A 17,273-nucleotide genomic window follows, 5' to 3' on the forward strand; every position below is an offset into this window, starting at 1 on the left:
GTTCACCACCACTCTCTGGGCCCGGCCGCCCAGCCAGCTTTTAACCCAGCAGTGTGCCTGTCCCAGCCATGGGCTGCCAGCTTCTCCAGGAGAATGCTGTGGGAAGCTATGTCAAAAGGTTTTGCTGAAGCCTAGGCAGACTATGTCAACAGCCTTTCCCTCATCCACCAGGCTGGTCACCCGGTCACAGGAGGAGATGAGGTTGGTCAGGCAGGACTTGCCTTTCCTGAACCCGTGCTGGCTGGGCCTGATCCCTCAATTGTACCACATACATTGCGTGATTACATTCAAGATGACCTGTTCCATCACCTCTCCTGGCACTGAGGTCAGGCTGACAGGCCTGTAGTTCTCTGGATCCTCCTTACGACCCTACTTACAGATGGGCGTCACGTTAGCAAGTCTCCAGTCATCAGGGACCTCTCTGGATGACCATGACCGCTGATAGATGATGGAAAGCAGCCCAGCAATCACATCTGCAAGCTCCCTCTGCACCCTCAGCTGGATCCCCTCTGGCCCCATGGACAGTCCAGGTGGAACAGCTTGAACTCTAATCATCTCTATTATTATGTCCAGCCAAGCAGGTGAGAAATGTGGAAGAGACACGGGAAGGAGCTGAGGGTCCCCTTTTGATTGTGTTGAAGGCACATGGTAGGGACTTGGAAGATATTGTGAAGGACATGGCTAGGTACTGGGAGAAATAGCATTAATGGACACTGATCGTGTCCATGAAGGATGCAGACTTCATTAGCTGGGCTGCCTGCAATATATCTATTAGATATATCACAAATAGAACCCACAAGATTCAGCAGAGTTGGGCTGTGGTGTGTGTGTGATGTCCTAGTTTGATCAAAGTTCTTCTTCAGATTTTATGGGCCCTCTTCCTCTTGTATGAACATAGCCTATAGTGTGCCAAAACCATCCCCAGGGCCTTGGGGCTGTACCATGGATACACTGAAACAGTCAGAATTGCCATGTGAATTTCCTGGCAGGAAATAAGAACAGAAAGCCAAAAAAAGATCAGTTTGGCTGTTTCTGTGAATGGATTCTGATTGAGTGGTAGTTTTAACGTGTGAAAATAGGCACCAAATCCAATAAACATTCCAAGTTACTATGCACAGAGACATCGTAGCGCTTACAGATGCCTTTAATGCTTGGCGCTTTCTCAGGAAGGATTTCTAAACCTAACTGCAACCAACTACAAATCTTCCCCAGAGGCACCAAAGCCCCACTTAATCCCAAGAGATTTCAGAAACCACCACAACTGGATTTCAACTGCCTGCTAAAATTTTGCCACTGAGGAAAGTTTGAGTGGATACAAGACAATTTAGACCAAAGTGAAACCATATGAAATTTCAGAGGCCTTTCCTAAGTAGAAATTTGTTTGCAGTGTGTTTTCATTGCCAATAAGCCAAACATGCAAGAGGATAGTGGAGTCTTAAAATGCTCTCCAGTAGCTGCAGAACTGCCTGATGCCAGCCTAAAATCTCCATTTGTTCCATGTGGGGGCTTTGGAGACCCTCATCATTGTTTTCATTTTCACGATGGTGACATGCAGTGTGGAAATGAATTCTGCAGATACAGAGCAACACACACAGTCTGGACACAAGACTGTGTGTAGAACACAGACATTTCTGCAGAAACAGAATAGACGAAAAGTGGGTCCACAAGGTAACAAATTCTATAAAAGTAAAACTACATCACATAAAAATAATAATAAAAAAATCTATTAATGGCCAATTGTTGTTAAACTACTGAGACTTTTCCTTGTGCTTTGGGACTTGAAGCCTGGGCACTTACTCTACACTCATCTGCGATACTATGTCAAAGGTGGTGAAGCCAGCACTGGCAAAGCTCTCTTTGTACTGGCTCATCTTGATGGCATCCAGCCACTCATCCACAGTGTTGAAGCTGGTATAATCTGGGATTGTGCGGTCAAGTAGAGGGAGATTAATCCTGAAACACAGAAATAGAGAACGATCAAAACAAGCAATGATAAGCACGTGTATTTCTGTACCCTCCACCAGCTAGAAGGATGTTGACCAGCATCATTCATAGTGCCTGCACTGCATTAAGCAGTACCACCCACGCTATCCAGCTGAAGCAACGACTGCAGAACACCAGCGAAGTCTGTTTCTGGATCAGTTTGTAAAGAAAAGGATGGAGCTATCAAAGACCATGGGATACAACTCTCAAATCGTGGCTGCACGAGGGGGGGAAATGCACTCCCAGAACTGCACCAGTGCTTGCCATAAATTGCTGCAGTCCTCACCTCCATTCTTGGGAAACATCATACTGTTTGATGAGGCCTTACTTGCCTCCACTGCATGCAAGACTGGGCTACCAGAGCATCCATACCCATCCATCAATCACATGTACATGAAACCATGATGCTCCTCTAACTGTGCAGAGGACCTTGTCCAATTCAATGAGCTCTCTGTGTTCCCAGAAATCTAAGCTGGCCAGAGAGAGACAAGAGTGACTTTGACATCCTCCCGTAAAGGACCAAACTACACAGGTCAAGCAGCCTCTACAACAGCTAGCTCAGAGAGATGCAGGGATAGTGCCCACCAGGCCACAAAGGACGGTAGATCTGCAAATAGAAGCCAAAAGACAAGATAAGATACATACCCAGAGGAGAGAGGTGCCATGGCTTTCAGGCTATTAGGATTTCGGATCATTTTATCTAAAGTGTTGACAATTTGCCCAAATTTGGGTCTGTGGTTTCGGTCCTTCTGCCAACAGTCAAGCATTAGCTGATGCAGGGCATTTGGACAATCCATAGGGGGTGGCAGCCGGTAGTCCTGCTCAATAGCATTTATTACCTGTGACAAGAGAAAAAGAGATCAATACAGTGGCAATAACGTCTTCATCCCTGAATGGAGGAGGTGGCCAAAGAGGCACTTATTTAATTCATAATGTTCCTTTTCTCAGCTCCTGAGGGTGACTGTCATGGCCAACCATAGTGCAACAGGGCTGTTCTGCCCACACTTACTGTAGCCTATTTCAGCAAACTACTCTTGTAGCAACACAATACCCTCTAACTCCCAGCCCTCCTCATGTCGTCTCATCCTCTAAGGTGATGCCAGCATTGATCAGCCAACACTGAAAAAGGCCCTTGATCAGTGTTTGTAATACACCATGCCCATTGATTTCGTAATCTCAGAAAAGATAGCCGTTTGCCATTACCTTGGCAAAGATTTGTGAGCCTCTGGCTGCAGGCATGAGAAAGGCCAGTCAGAGAGAAGAGTTCATGTTCTTGTCTGGGTGGACACTCTGTGGCCAAGCACCACGTTTACATCAGGATACACCACAGCACACCATAGTAACTCACAGGGAGAACAACCCAATCTAGGGAAGGGGCTGCTCTTAAGTGAGTTACGGACCAGGGAAGCCATCCCTATTTTCCTTCCTCCACTGCTGCTTTCTACTCCTGCATACACTCCAACCCTTCCATGCAGAAGTGTCATATCACTGGGCTGAGTGCACTGAACCAGCAATGAGAGCTGGATCTCTCTACAGACCTTTGTGCAACAGACTGGAGCGCAGCTTCATTCACACAGGTGAGTAGGACAGATACTTGAGTCAGCAGAGCCACATGCAGAAGAACTTTGCTATGGCATGCAGGGAAGGGTTGGAGCACATCTTGCCTAAGCCAAGCTACAGCTCTGTGGGCTAACACAAGAAGGTTTTGCCTGCTGCTTGTCTGATCTTTCCTACAGGACCTGGGAAAATACATGGTCTTGCCAAGTTCAGTGGAAATAGCACATGCACAAGATTAGAGGATCTTCTTCAAGAGGAACCCCAGCTCCCTATTCTGCACGCATAGCCCAAAACCTCCCCTGGGTGATCAAGGAAGACAGAGGTTCATGGTTTCTTCCAGGGGCCTATGTTCTCTTGACAGAGGAATGTGACAGGCCTGCAATTCTCTTCCCTCCTGGCTTTATGCATCATATGGTTATATACACAGAACAGGCATTGAAAGCAGAGCAGAAACCTTGTACATTAGAAACAGGCTTTTTCATGGCAACAAAAAACAGAAGCGAGGATTAAAAACCAGAAATGAGGATATTGCAGTGACTGAAATCAGGGACAACACTTTGAAACGACAAACTCTCCATGGGGATGATAAAAAAGGGGAAAGAACTGAAAGAACCCCAACAGGGCTGGTAGAATGACCTTGACGTCTCTATCTAGTCTCACTACTTGATCAGGGCTGCCACAGCTTTGTTCAGATATGTCTTGCACACTACTAAGGACAGAAATCTCCTTACTTGCCTGGTGAGCAACCCCAAGGCTGTAATGCCTTCCTGTGGAAGGACAGTTATATTCATACAGGGAAGGACAGTCAGATCCATACAGCAGCATGAATACGTTGTTGAGCAGGAAGGCTGCATAGAGAAAGTGGAGGATACTGCAGATGGGAGCAGGGAAGGGGTGATACTGAGAGTGCTGTGGCAGTAGAAAGCTGCCACTCCAAGGGAGGGTAAGTGGAAGATCCATGGCAGGCAGTCTGGGGTGAGAAGTGGGGTATATTGAAGGGCTGAAGATCGATTGTGGCTTCAGGAAGAGGATAGAGTAGTAGAGTGCTCCAAACATTGTGCTTAGCCAGGATGCTGGGCAGGCTGAACCAAGACAGCTTGGGGCTGGCACTGCTGCTGTCCACATGTGCCAGATGGAATGAGCTCTTCTGCCTCTCCTTCCTCCAAGAGGCAGCGCTGGCTGGATAAGAAGGTGACCCCCTGGGCCTGTGAAGGCCTAACCTGAGAAATCACTGCTGTGGTTTGTGAAGCTCTTGGCTCCCATTCAGGGACTCTCCTGAGAGGTGCAAGCTGTCCCCTCTCCCAGCTCTCTCTCTGGATGGTGGATCCATCCGAGACAGGAGGGGAGGGAGAGCAGGGGAGAGGAGCTCTGGGGAGATGCAGACATCAAGCACTTGGCTCTGGCATTGACTGAATAATTTCCCAAGAAACCTCCTGCCTTGCAGCCAGAAGACACATCCCGCAAGGGGGCACAGGCTGCACTCTCTATTCTCTCTCCTGCCTCCCCAGGCACTCACACCCTAGGGTCAGGAGGCTAAACTACAGTGAGTATGTGCCATGTGCTAACGCGCAGGGCGCACCAGCAGCAATTAAGTGGTGACAGCCTCTGGGGCACGATGCTCTGTGGCACAAGCCGGGGGAGAAGAGGCTGGGGAGGCCTCCAGGAGGGGACAGCAGAGTGCTGAGAATACAGAGGGATACCAGGGTAGGGAGAAGAGCAGTAACATTAGTCTGCAGTAAATGCTTGAAACTGCAAGTGATATTGAAACCCTAATGTGAATGGGAAGGAAATTGGCATTTCTGAGAAGGGCATAACTTCTAACACCCTTCTTTGTGGCCAGAGAATTGATACAAAAAACTTTTCAGGTATGCCAGGGGCTGGGACAAGGCCATGTACAGCCAAAGGTGCTAAAATGTCATCTGCTTCAGGCATTAGGGACTCACACTTGAGCAAATAGTGCACCATGAAATTGAGGAATTTGCCCTTCTCTGAAGAAACCTGACATGGTCTGAATGGAGTTGTATTGACCTGAAAAATGTCTAATTTGCCATTCAGGTGGGAGGAGTTGTGAAACCAGGTGGGAGCTTGGGTCTTACTCTCTTTTCCTGTAAGGCAGGGAAGCCTACAGATTGAAGAGTCCACAGATGGATGGACTTGGAGGTGCTTCAGGAGCTCTCATGTCAGTGGAAACTTTTATTTTTTTAACTGCCTCCTCCCTTTCCTCTCAGGTATCTGTCTGCCATAACTGAGGTTGTTCACATTAATCTGATCCTACTGCAGTAGGTTTTATACAGTCTCTAACCTCTGCGACAGCAGCACATTGGGACCAGAACAAAGGTCAAAGTAAATCCCACTATTTCTTCCAAAGGTGTTGACCTTGGACACATCTCCCATAACAGGGAAGGCTCTGGACGTGCCATCAGCTGAGTCCAGATACAACCATGCTTTGGCCTTGCAATCTGCTCCTGATTTCAGTATTCCTGCTCCTCGTTTCTTAAGAACTCACATCTTGGTTGGTCATATCCCAGTAAGGCCGCTCGCCATACGACATCACCTCCCACATGACTATTCCATAGCTCCACACATCACTAGCTGATGTGAATTTTCGGTATTGAATTGCCTCAGGTGCTGTCCACCGTATTGGGATCTTCCCACCCTGCAGGAAAAAAAGAAAAAAGAGAGAGAGAGGACGGTAGCAGAAAAAGAAAGAACAATTGAAAAAGATTTGTCCATTTTCATCCAACTGGTGAAATCCTAGAAGGAAGGGACCTCAGGACTATGCCTAACACTAAATCAGGATGGCCATGCCTTTGTCTAACCAGGTCCTGGCAACCTTCAAGGATGATGATCCCCCCCAGTTTGTCTGGTGATCTGTTGCAGTGCTGTACCACCCTCTCAGGGAAGAAGCTTTTCCTATTATTCAACTTGAACATCCCAAGCTACATTTTTGTCTATTGCCCCATATGATATCATCCGGTAGCACTGCAGAGAGTTTGACTCTGTCTTCTTCATAACTGCTCTTCAAGTACTGCAGGTCACCTTTAGGCATCCATTCAGCCTCCTTTTCATCATATTAAATAAGCCCTGCTCCTTCCATCTGCCTACTGCTGTACAGCTATCTTCATCATGCCAAAATGCCCATTGTGCTGGTAGAGTCTTTTGTAGAAAAATGAATGACTATGAAATTAGAAAAATTCAAACTGTTTCCCTTTGAATCTCCCTCCATCGTTTTACTGTCACCTAGCTACCTCAGGAGCAGAATAAAAGGAATTAAAACTTTAGCTTTTAGGTATTCAAGCGCTGTTAAAATTCAAAAGAGCTATGCCAGACATCTCATCACTAGCAGCTTCAAAAGACTGGTGAGAGATGATTTCCTACAGATCATGCCCCGGCTATATCAACACTCATTTCCAAGAAGTCCTATCATAGGCATTGCATTGGAGTGATGCTCTATGCCTTTGCAAAAAAACATATGGTACGTGGGAAAACTACTGGCTGCAGTCTTACTGAACATGAAAGTCTTCAAATAAGTCCTTGGTCCTGGTACACATTTTGTATTCCAAGACAGGCCATGAGTCCTCAGTGGCACTTGTGTCACTGGTATTGCGGTGTTCCTGGGACTGTTATGTGATCATGAAGCCGTTTTTAAAATTATTTCTCCCTATAATTTTGAAAGATTTTCTGTGAGATCAGTGTCTAATACTGCTCGGCTTTGCCCAGCAAGCATTCACACTTCAGTCTGTCATTTCTGGGGCTGAGCCCATGACATGACATGAAAAACGATCATGGCTTCCCAGACAGCAGGACAGCACAGTTGGACAGTAATGGTAAAAATAAAGAGACTTGCTGCCCTAGCAACAAATCTGTCAGGGTGGCATCTTGCAGGACCCCAAGCTGGTCCACACTGGAATGGGAAATTTCATTATCCACATCTAAAGACTTTATCAGAGACATGCATGTGTTTGCAGACATGTTTGGAAGAAGGTTCAGTTATCCATAGACATGACTACAGGGCCCATCAACAGCCACTGGAATGACAACTGGCAAGAGAAAATCTTCCTTGGTTAATTTAATTTATCTTTGCCATCTGGCACGTTATGCCTATTGTTGGCACCCTGAGAAAAGTCTTCTCAATGTCAGCAGGAGATCTCCCCTTCCTCTCTTTCCCTAACTCTTTCCTTCCCCACCCATCCCTCCCGCTCTAAAAGCAGCCTTACCAGTGCACTGGTGTAGGTGGGATCAGAAGTGTCATCCTCCAGAAAACGGGAGAGGCCGAAGTCAGACACCTTGCAGACCAGGTTGCTGTTCACCAGGATGTTGCGGGCAGCCAGGTCCCGGTGCACGTAGTTCATATCGGCCAGGTACTTCATGCCTGCTGCGATACCCCGCAGCATGCCCACCAGCTGGATCACTGTGAACTGCCCGTCGTTTTGCTTAGGGGAAAAGAAAAGAGTCTGCATGAGAGGAGCAATTCACAGCCTGCCAGGAAAACAGACAGTAGCCTTCGTTTACACCACATTACGACACAGCTATACCACAAACACAGTTAAGTCCCTTCTCAGAGTAAGAGTGTGGAGAGTCAAGAGCTCACGGGGGCTGGAAGTCACCCTCACATGTCCTACAAGCATCACTGCCAATGGCAGTTGTCTGATCTCTGCCACACCTTGCACAGGAGGGTTCAGAAGAGGCAATCTATTCCTATCAGGTGAATTCAACATCCAGTCAACACAGTGATTTATTCATTTCAGACTCAAACGTGTAAATATTTAGACAAAGCAGCTGGAGTTGAAGCCCTGCTGTGTAAAAGATCTGGCAGAACTCACCTCCATGTCCACAGAGGCAGAGTTTGTAAATGTATCTGTGGGCATGCATACACGTAGGCACAGCTGCATGTGTTGTCCCCAGCCGTACATCTACCAGTGTGCTGCATTTTGTCATACTGTATAACACATAACCTGATCCACCCACATTCACACCCTGGGAACAATATGCATTTTTATTAATAATCGGAGTAATTCTTGTTTTGTGGCCTGGTTACAAAGGCCTTTGGGCATGCATTTTTGTTCGGGTACACCTCACCCCTCACAAATCACAAAACAGCTCAGCTGTTTCCTCAGGGCGATGCTGTGTAAGATGCACAGAAGGGTCTGAAAGGCTAGATTGCCTGCGGAAGGGCCACCGGGCTCCAACATGCTCCACGTGCCTTTGTATGTGCCTTTATGTAACAGCCCTCTGAAACTGAGTGGCACTTCTCTAGTACAAGTGAACAAACACGTGTAACGTGACAGCTCTTGTGCCACTTCTTCTCCTGAGACCACAGACCTCTGCAGCATGCAGCAGCTGCCCCGGTGCCAGGGGTTGCTGGGCATAGTTATAGTGGCACAGGGAAAGGACCCCCCCACTCCAGGCCTCCTCTGGCCCTTCTCCGGGCCTGCGTGCTCCTGGAATCTCATACCCTCAAGAAGGAGTCCAGTGAGCCATTCTCCATGAACTCAGTAATGATCATGACTGGTGAACTCTTGGTTACTACCCCCTCCAGGTGGATGACGTTGGGGTGGTCAAACTGCCCCATGATGCTGGCCTCGCTCAGAAAATCCCGTCTCTGCTTCTCTGTGTAGCCGGACTTCAGCGTCTTGATGGCCACGAAGATCTCTCTTTTGCCGGGAAGCTTGAGATGCCCACTGCACACCTCACCAAACTCCCCTGTGAACAGAGAGAAACAGGTAGGGCTTGCTGGCCTTTCAGACCTCTGCCTTCCTCCCTGAGGGACCCCGTTCCTGAGGGACCCCGCGAGGCACACCCCTGAGCTGACCACTGCTTTGGATTTCCTCCCTCGCGCCACAGCAAAGGCCTCCTTCCTTCAGGTGAACCCATCCTTTGGTGAGGAGTGGTGGACACTGTGCACACACAGGAATTCCTTGTCTCCAGCACTGGGTGTCCTCCAGAGACCGCCATGTGGTGCTAGTCCAGGCAGGCTGGGGCTAAGTATAAGACCTTACTTAGAGTAGCTTTCCCACTAAATGTAAGGCTAAATCCTCACCAAAGTCTGAGAGCACAAAGGAGACTGTGCAGCTGAGGGCCAGCCAGCCATTCACAGTTTACCTACCTGCCCCAATCACTTGCTCAATTTTCACACACGAGATATCGATTTCTTTTGCAAATTCCCTGACAGCCTCATTGGGATCTTCGTAGGTAAATGGATCAATATAAATCTTCATCCCTGGAGTCACTGCGTAAAGGTGAGGGAGAGAGTCAGACAGACAGGCACAAATGGACAAACGGCTGGCATCAAGGACAAGAGAAACCTATTTGTTTGTGTACATGGGGTTGTGTGCACACAACTGTAGGCACATGAATGCATGGATAGGCACGTGTGGGCAAGTTTGTGTGTGTGCGTGCATGCGTGTGTGTGCTTCTGTGCACAAAGACGCACGTCCATGAGGTGGACCAAAATGCTGTTGATGATGAGGGTCTTTTTTTTTTAACCTCAGGAAGTTGCACAATCAAGGGTGTGAAGCAGACACAGCAAAGAAGTTTGAGAAAGAACATGCAGAGCCAGGTTTGCACAGGCCTGGCTTCTAATAAACATTGGGCCCACAGTTGGCACTATTGGCCTTTCTATACTCACTTTGCTGGGCTCTGGCCAGCCCCCAGATTGGGAGTCCTGTAGAGAAGAGACCACAACTCACTAAATAAGGAGCCCAGCACAGAACCAGAGGCACAGCTCCCAGGTCCACGTGTAGGATGCTGGTCAGACCCATTCAGGCGAGCTGCTGCAGTATAAAGGCTTACAGACTCCCCGTGCCTTGGCAATCTGCTAACCATAAGCTGTAGCCTTCCTGCAGCAGTCACTGCTGGGAATCTGAGGAGGGACTATGCCTTGGATTGGTGTCTTGAATGACGATATGGCTAAAATGCACCCCAGGCCTGTTAACAGTTCATCTGGTGGCATCTAGCCTATTCCAACAGTTGTGAAGGCACAGCTATTAATGCCATCCCAGCCTGAAGCTGTCATGTTACACACCAGACCCTGGGAGAAAGTGTGAATGTATGTTTACACATGCAGCAAGGACTGACAAACAACTGAGAGTTGCATTTACATAATCTTTCTTGAAGACTGTCATTTTTACTGGTAAGTTATAGCAATGCAGCCAGAGCACTGCTGTTCAGGCACAGAGTTGCAGTTCAGTACCCTGCCTTTTGGAATATATTTCCAAGGTAAATGCAGAAACACCAGTGAGCCCTGTGCAGAAACATTACTGATTTTCTACATGCAAAACCATTTTCTGAATAAGGTCTGGGTCTGTACAGGAACAAGGTATAAAAAGGACAGAAATCCTGAAGCTGCAAGTATAATATAATGTAAATGATAACAGAGATATGAACAAAGCAGAATTTCAGTGATCTCTAGTGAGGGAGGAAAAAGACATTGGAGAGGGCATGCAGCCAGGGGTTGATAAGGAGAATGAGGGTGAGGCAGGCTGCATAGTGAGGTTGAAAGCAGGAATGCTGGGTGTGAGGGAGTGTCTTGCAGTGCATGGGTATATCAGAAGTGGCAGGCTGCAAGAAAGGGCATGTTTTGTATTGCATCTATTATAGATATAGATATATAACATTACAGATATAAAAATACCTATTGTATAGTTAGATACAATGCATAATATGGCACATATATATATATATGTAAAAATATAGATAGATGAATCATATCTACTAGGATTCTGGAAGCACTGGGATGGGCTATGGCAAAGGCACCATGAAGGACAGTGCTCCACAGCATGTAGGCAAGCTGGGGAAGGGGCCTCTCTGCTGCCCACAAACTGGGAAAAGCTCAGGAATCTGAGCAGCAAGATAGGGTGTGTTGGGAGGGGCTGCACAGCAGAAGAGTGTGAGGTTTCGGGGGCACACGGGAGGGTTTGTGTTTGATGTTGCAGGGGTCTGTAGAGCATGCACGGGTGCCCACTTCATGGTAAGCACCCAAAAGCACACAGGTCTGGAGAACATGAACTTTACTAAGCAGGGCAGAGACCTAGACCGCAGGGAACGGGTGAGGAGATCTAGATGATGCAAGTGGGGATCCAAGCTATGAATGCCAGTCTGAGCTTTGCTTCTGGGGGATGCAATATGCTGGTTCAGAGATGCACACAGCATGCTACAGAACATGGCTAGGAAGGGCATAGGGAACCAGAGGCAGTATTCAGCAGATGCATACTGAGATGAGGAGAAGAAGGGAGGGCAAGCGGACATAAGCCAAAGACACATAATGCAGTCCAGATCTGTCCAGTGGCTTCCTGAAGAAGCCCCACCTTGTTAGACCCCAAGGGCAGAAGCTTTCTTAGGGCAAAGATCAAAGGATCTGGCCGTGTTTGTTGGAGCCCTGGCCAGCACAGAGGTCCTCTTTTCTTCACATGCACACACGTGCCTGGCTAGAGACCCTGAGCCCTTCCCGCACAACGCAAGGAATGAGTGAACAGGAACACAAACCCAAGAGAGAGCGGACCCCCAGGCCTGGTGGGGGACCACGGTACGTACTGTGGCCACTGGTATAGTGCTGCAGCTTGTCAGTGTACTCGGAGTCGGCACGTTCAAAGCCCCGTCTTCTGGAAAGAAAGGGATTCCTAAGCACCGTGCACAGATTGATCGAGGCTGAGAAATGTGCTGTGGGGGCATCTTTTCCCTTCCTGTTTCCATCATCCCCACTTCTACCCCTGCCACCCTTTCTCTCTAATTGCCGTCCCCTCGCACAGCCCCAGCACAGCGGGCCTCTTGCTACCCAGCCCTGAGGCTCATGCGAGCTCAGGTAGTGCACTCAGACTGACCTACCTATTGCACACAATAATGATGATGACTACAGCAATGAGAAACACCAGTCCTGCTGCAGAGGAGCCGATGATGAGCGGCAGCTTCTCCTGGACACTGGTCTGGTACTCAGCTGACATGCAAGGAAGAAAGAATGCGTTACTGCACTGGTTACAGGGTGGGTAGACACTAATATATTCATCGGGGCCAGAGCCTAGGTCTGAGCAATGGCCTGTATTTGCATGGCTATTGCTAACATGTTTCTCGGCATGGATTTTTTCTGTGCTAGCTAGCCCTGTCCCAAGCATGACTCAAGTTGGCTGTGACGGGGATGCTCCCCAGCAGGAAGGCAGGATGGAGCTATCCTTTTTGGGTGGGAAAGTCAGTCCCATGGAAGCATGCTGTGCCTTGCTACTTGGCCTCAGGGCCAGAAAACTGGCTTGACTTGTCTTATTTAGCTGCACAAATTTGGCAAGTAGAGATCCAAAGCTGTATTTGTCATAAACATCTCTGCAGATGAACGTCATAAATTTTGTTCCCTCTAAATGCAACTGAATGGACAGGTCCTCACGCCAGAAAAGCATGGCAGAAATTGGCCTAGACTGTACGATTCCCTGCATGGACCACCAAGCACTCATGACCCTCACCAGTTCTTGCCAGATTGAATAAATGCATGTGACTTGTCAATGCACCCTTGATGGGACTACCAGGAAGGGGACCAGCACCACTACCCGTGTATCTCCATCTTGTTCAAGTCTCTGTAGACCTTATTTCACGTTTATGCAGTGACAGCTGAAGACTTACCTTCAGTCATGGTCTGGAAATACATCTTGCCACTATACCGGCCATACCCAGCCACAGTACGTGCCCGCACTTGGAAGACGTAGATGGTGCCAGCTTTGAGGTTTTGCACTGTCACAGTGTTGGTGGGGCTCTTCACAGTTGTTGAATTTAACTCACTAAGATCCTGCCAAGAAAATACACATATGTCATCAGAAGAGAGAGCCCAGGCACTGGACCCTGCTCCAGAATCAGGTATGGCATTTCTAGAAGGAAACACAGAACGAGACAGAATGGGTTGCACAGGTTCAGTGGCTGGGGAAACCACAGACCTGAACAAAATGTTCATTTCTCCAAGTCTGTCTGCCAGCAGGGAACTACAGAAGAAGGAATGTGAGTAATGACATCACTTGGCTAAATGCCACATCTCAGGAAATGCTCTGATGAAGGTGTTAGCCTCAAACATCAGGTCTCCAAGTCTTGAGCTCAATGGGAATAAGAATTGCTCCCCTCTTCTGCACCCACTTTCTGTTAGCACCATTCCTCACTCTGTCCTGTGTCTGACCCAGCCCCAGCACCCTGTCCATTTGATCTTCCCCACCTTCCTTGGCATATGCCGGAGGTAAAGCCCACCTGAACAAAGGGTTTTGGTTCTCAGAAGAAGTACTGCGACCACCCCTCCGCACAAGGCCTGCTTCACCAGTAACCATGGTTAAGAATTCAAACCTAAGGAACTGAAGACGAGCTGCGAGCGTGATTCCCCCATAAAAGGACACACACACGGAGGCACTGATTTCTAAATGACATTTCTGTAGCTATGTTGAAAGTGCTTATCCTTTCCTGTAACACCACCAATCTGGCAGGTCAGGTTGCCTTAGCAGGATCACTGGTTGCAACAGATCAGTAGCTGACAGCTCAAAATCTGCGCTGGCAAGTTTGCAAGGGAGTTACTGAGAACTACTAACTTCAAGTCACTGCAAAGGGCTTGGCAAGCCCAAGAAATCCCACCCAGCACAGACTTGCCAGCGAGGTGAGATAACCTCACTTCTCATGAGCAAGTAGGCAGGGACCGACAAAGAAGTCACGCAGACAGGGTCTGCACAACCCCATCAAGTGGGTCCTGTGATTGAGGGACTTCTGTCAGCTGTGAAACTCCACTGGGGTGGCAGGGAGGAATTTCTTCATGCTACCATGAGATCAAAGTGAGACTCCCAGCAAGGACGGTGAGAAACACATCCGTTCCTCCTCACCAATGTCTTCAGCAATGGACTCCCGAAGGACAGAAGGTATTAAATAGGCAATCAGGCACAAGCCGTCCTCTTCTTGTGTTGAAGTGAGATTTCCTCACACTGTGGTGCAAGTTGTGCACTCTGTTGCTCTCATACTGCTTTGGCTGCCCTTGTTTTTGATGAAGCAAAAGTCAATGTAGAGCCACTCAGCTTTGTATGCTCCTTGCCTGGAAGGGGCTGTGTCATGCTCTTGTCTTAGCCCTCTCAGCTGCTGGAGCACAGGATGAGTTAGAGATTGTCTCAGCCACCACTGAATGACGGAGCTTGCCTTTAGGGCAGCTGATCTCCATTCTTTTCCTCTCTGCACACTGCTGCCCATCTGTTGACTTTGTTTTCACGTTCAGCCACTTCTGAGAACGGATCTGGTGCCCTCACTCACAAGCTGTTCCAGAGGATGCTCTGCAGCCAGATGCTGGGGTATAAGCAGCATTAGAGGCCCACAAAGAACAGTCATTCTCTGTGGTGCTGCATACAGCAGTCTGCTGCACCAGTATCTTCTTCACATTCATCGGAGAGTCTCGTGGCTCATGCTGGAGTAGAATTGCAAGTGCACTGGCATTTGCAAGATAGATTATGCTCATGACCTTGGTTTGAGCAGACTATAGCTGGAAAGCAGACAAAAGAGAACATTCAGGGAGTTTATTTCTTCTTGTATTAAGTTTTTGATTCAGCAGTGTTCTGGTGTGGGTAGCTGGTAAGAGAGTGGTCTGGCAGGAATGTATTTCTCCAAGTGTGCAGTCAGACTTGGAGGCTTGGAACTGCTGATGGCATATCACTCTGCAGCATAATGCACAGCAGCTCTGCAAATGCCTGAGATTCCACTATTTACAGTGTTCAGAAACAGTTTTATCCATGTAGGCCTGGCACTGAAGGTGCTTGGGTATCATTGGGGTGATTAGTACTTAGGCTAATGACAATGAAAAGCTCCAGTACAGGTACTTAGATTAAAAGATCAAGAAAAGATTTTCTCACACAAAACTTACTGTCTTGTTTGCCTGAGCAGGCCTCAACACTCCCTTGGACCTTTTCCCAGGGAGCCGAGGAGAGAAACAGGTCAGCAAGTGTTTACAGTTTTAGTGCCCAAGGGCTTGGATGAAACCTCCCAGGCCTTTGGATGGCATTAACGTGGTTGTTTTAAAATCATTTGTCCAACTGTTCGAGGGACCCTCATCCCCATAGACCCTCATCCATGAGGAATTTAAACTGAATGCCATAGGTACGTTTACGATGATTTATAGGCTAGGAAAATGACATCTGTCTGTCTCACGAAGCTGTGTTCATGCCTGTGCTCTCTTTTAATCCCCTCTTGCAAGGAAAGAGCATTTACATGTCTCCACAGTCCCACAGCTGGAACCAGGGTGAGTGCAACTCCAGTATAATCACTCTCCTCAAACCTCCCTAGCACCTTCCATGAAGCCTAGCTGGGTAAAACTTTCGAATGGCTTGCCAAATCTCTTATCAAACCCACTCTTTCCCTTTGGCATATTGCTCAGACATCATTGCTTCAGCAACCTTGTTCACTTCAGACACTGCTCTTTTACCTTTCTGAGCTTCTCTGGCATGTCCAGGGCATCCCAAGCAGTTTAAAGTCTATGGCCCTTTGCTGTTTATCCTACCTTGCTTTTCCAGGGCTTTTCCTGCTGATTTTAGTTGGAGTTTGGAAATCCTAATTCAAAATAACATACTTCTAACTTCCTGATAGATTTGATCTTGAGTCCTCATCTGATTTGCCTTCCTCTAAGCCAAATCTAAGCAGAAATCCAAGGCTGATCTACAAAGAGTTTCTTGAAACACACATAGTCTGTGAAATGCCCAAAGGATTTGCAGAAGTGGCTTCTAATAAGTCATGTTTTATCAGCCAAGAAAAAAAAAAGCAAAGAAAAATGTCAACCAGCTTAATCTGGCAGACAGCTGCTCTGTGCGTGTCAACAGCAGCAATCTGCTGTGGTTCCTGAAGCAAACAGTGCCACACATACAAAGCTAGCCCATAGCTGGATACCAACTAATAACACGTCTGAAGTTCAGCCCCATTAGGAAGGATGCTCAGAGGTGGTAGGAGGGCCCTGCTGGCCACTCTGGGGATGGATCCACGGGGCCCGCAGCTCCCAGAATCTTCTGGGGTGAGAAATGAGTGTCTGTATGGATAGCAGCAGTCTGGGTGTTAGCAGAGAGGTTGTGGCTCTAATGAAGCTGCCTCTTCAACACTCAAGACACTATGGGATGGCAAAGGAGGAGGAGAGTTAGTGAATCCAGAACTGATCCACAGTAAAATATCCTGCATCCAAAGCAGTGATCAGCTGAAGCATTTGAATACATTGGCTGCTGCTGACCGCTACCAGATCAAATCTTGTGTGTGCAACTGGGACTTCAGAGTAAAGGCTAACAGAGTAGTTTACGGACATGCCTTCTGAGAATGACATACAACTTTGTGGAGATAAAGACACACTTTTCTTCTTCAACCAAAGCACTGGCAAAAAAAAAAAAAAGTTATACCAAGATGTTCAAATACCAGGACAGAGAGAGCTGCAGCAACAGTACTTGGGGCAGCTGGTGCTGTCCTCTCCGCCAGTGCCAGCACCCTCCCAGGAATTGAGTGCCAAGAAAACCATTGCACAAATGTGGCTTGGGCTGCTTGTCCTTGTGATCAGGGACAAACTGTGTCCAAATCTCTGACAACGGGGGGATTACCTTATACATGATTACCTTGTGGTTGGCTGCCAAGAGAGACTACGAACAGCAGCTTCCCCTTTAGTCAAAAACTCCCTCTATTTACAGCTTCCCCCAGAAAACCAAGGGGAAGGGGGAGAAAGAAAGAGGATGAGATTAAGAGAAAGATTGGGAGAAAGAACTCCTTGAGATCATTCT

The 17,273-nt window shown here is 47.8% G+C and overlaps 1 protein-coding gene across 2 annotated transcripts in view; it reads right to left on the reverse strand.

Annotated features, from left to right (window-relative positions):
* Nucleotides 1–17,273, reverse strand: part of EPHB2 (EPH receptor B2) — a 135,262-nt gene that overhangs the window by 12,262 nt on the left and 105,727 nt on the right. Inside the window, exons 7-15 of one of the 2 annotated variants that reach the window (XM_080564239.1) lie at nucleotides 13,144–13,306; nucleotides 12,364–12,472; nucleotides 12,073–12,137; nucleotides 9,647–9,769; nucleotides 8,996–9,243; nucleotides 7,758–7,973; nucleotides 6,047–6,196; nucleotides 2,629–2,822; nucleotides 1,798–1,953 (exon numbers count right to left, since the gene is read on the reverse strand). In XM_080564239.1, the coding sequence (XP_080420365.1) occupies nucleotides 1,798–1,953; nucleotides 2,629–2,822; nucleotides 6,047–6,196; nucleotides 7,758–7,973; nucleotides 8,996–9,243; nucleotides 9,647–9,769; nucleotides 12,073–12,137; nucleotides 12,364–12,472; nucleotides 13,144–13,306 (1,424 nt within the window). Of the gene's footprint in view, nucleotides 1–1,797; nucleotides 1,954–2,628; nucleotides 2,823–6,046; nucleotides 6,197–7,757; nucleotides 7,974–8,995; nucleotides 9,244–9,646; nucleotides 9,770–12,072; nucleotides 12,141–12,363; nucleotides 12,473–13,143; nucleotides 13,307–17,273 lie in introns of both variants that reach the window. The other variant, XM_080564238.1, reaches the window with a different exon arrangement.

The sequence above is a fragment of the Anser brachyrhynchus genome (assembly GCF_964034855.1).
Source record: "Anser brachyrhynchus genome assembly, chromosome: 21".
Classification (NCBI taxonomy): domain Eukaryota; kingdom Metazoa; phylum Chordata; class Aves; order Anseriformes; family Anatidae; genus Anser; species Anser brachyrhynchus.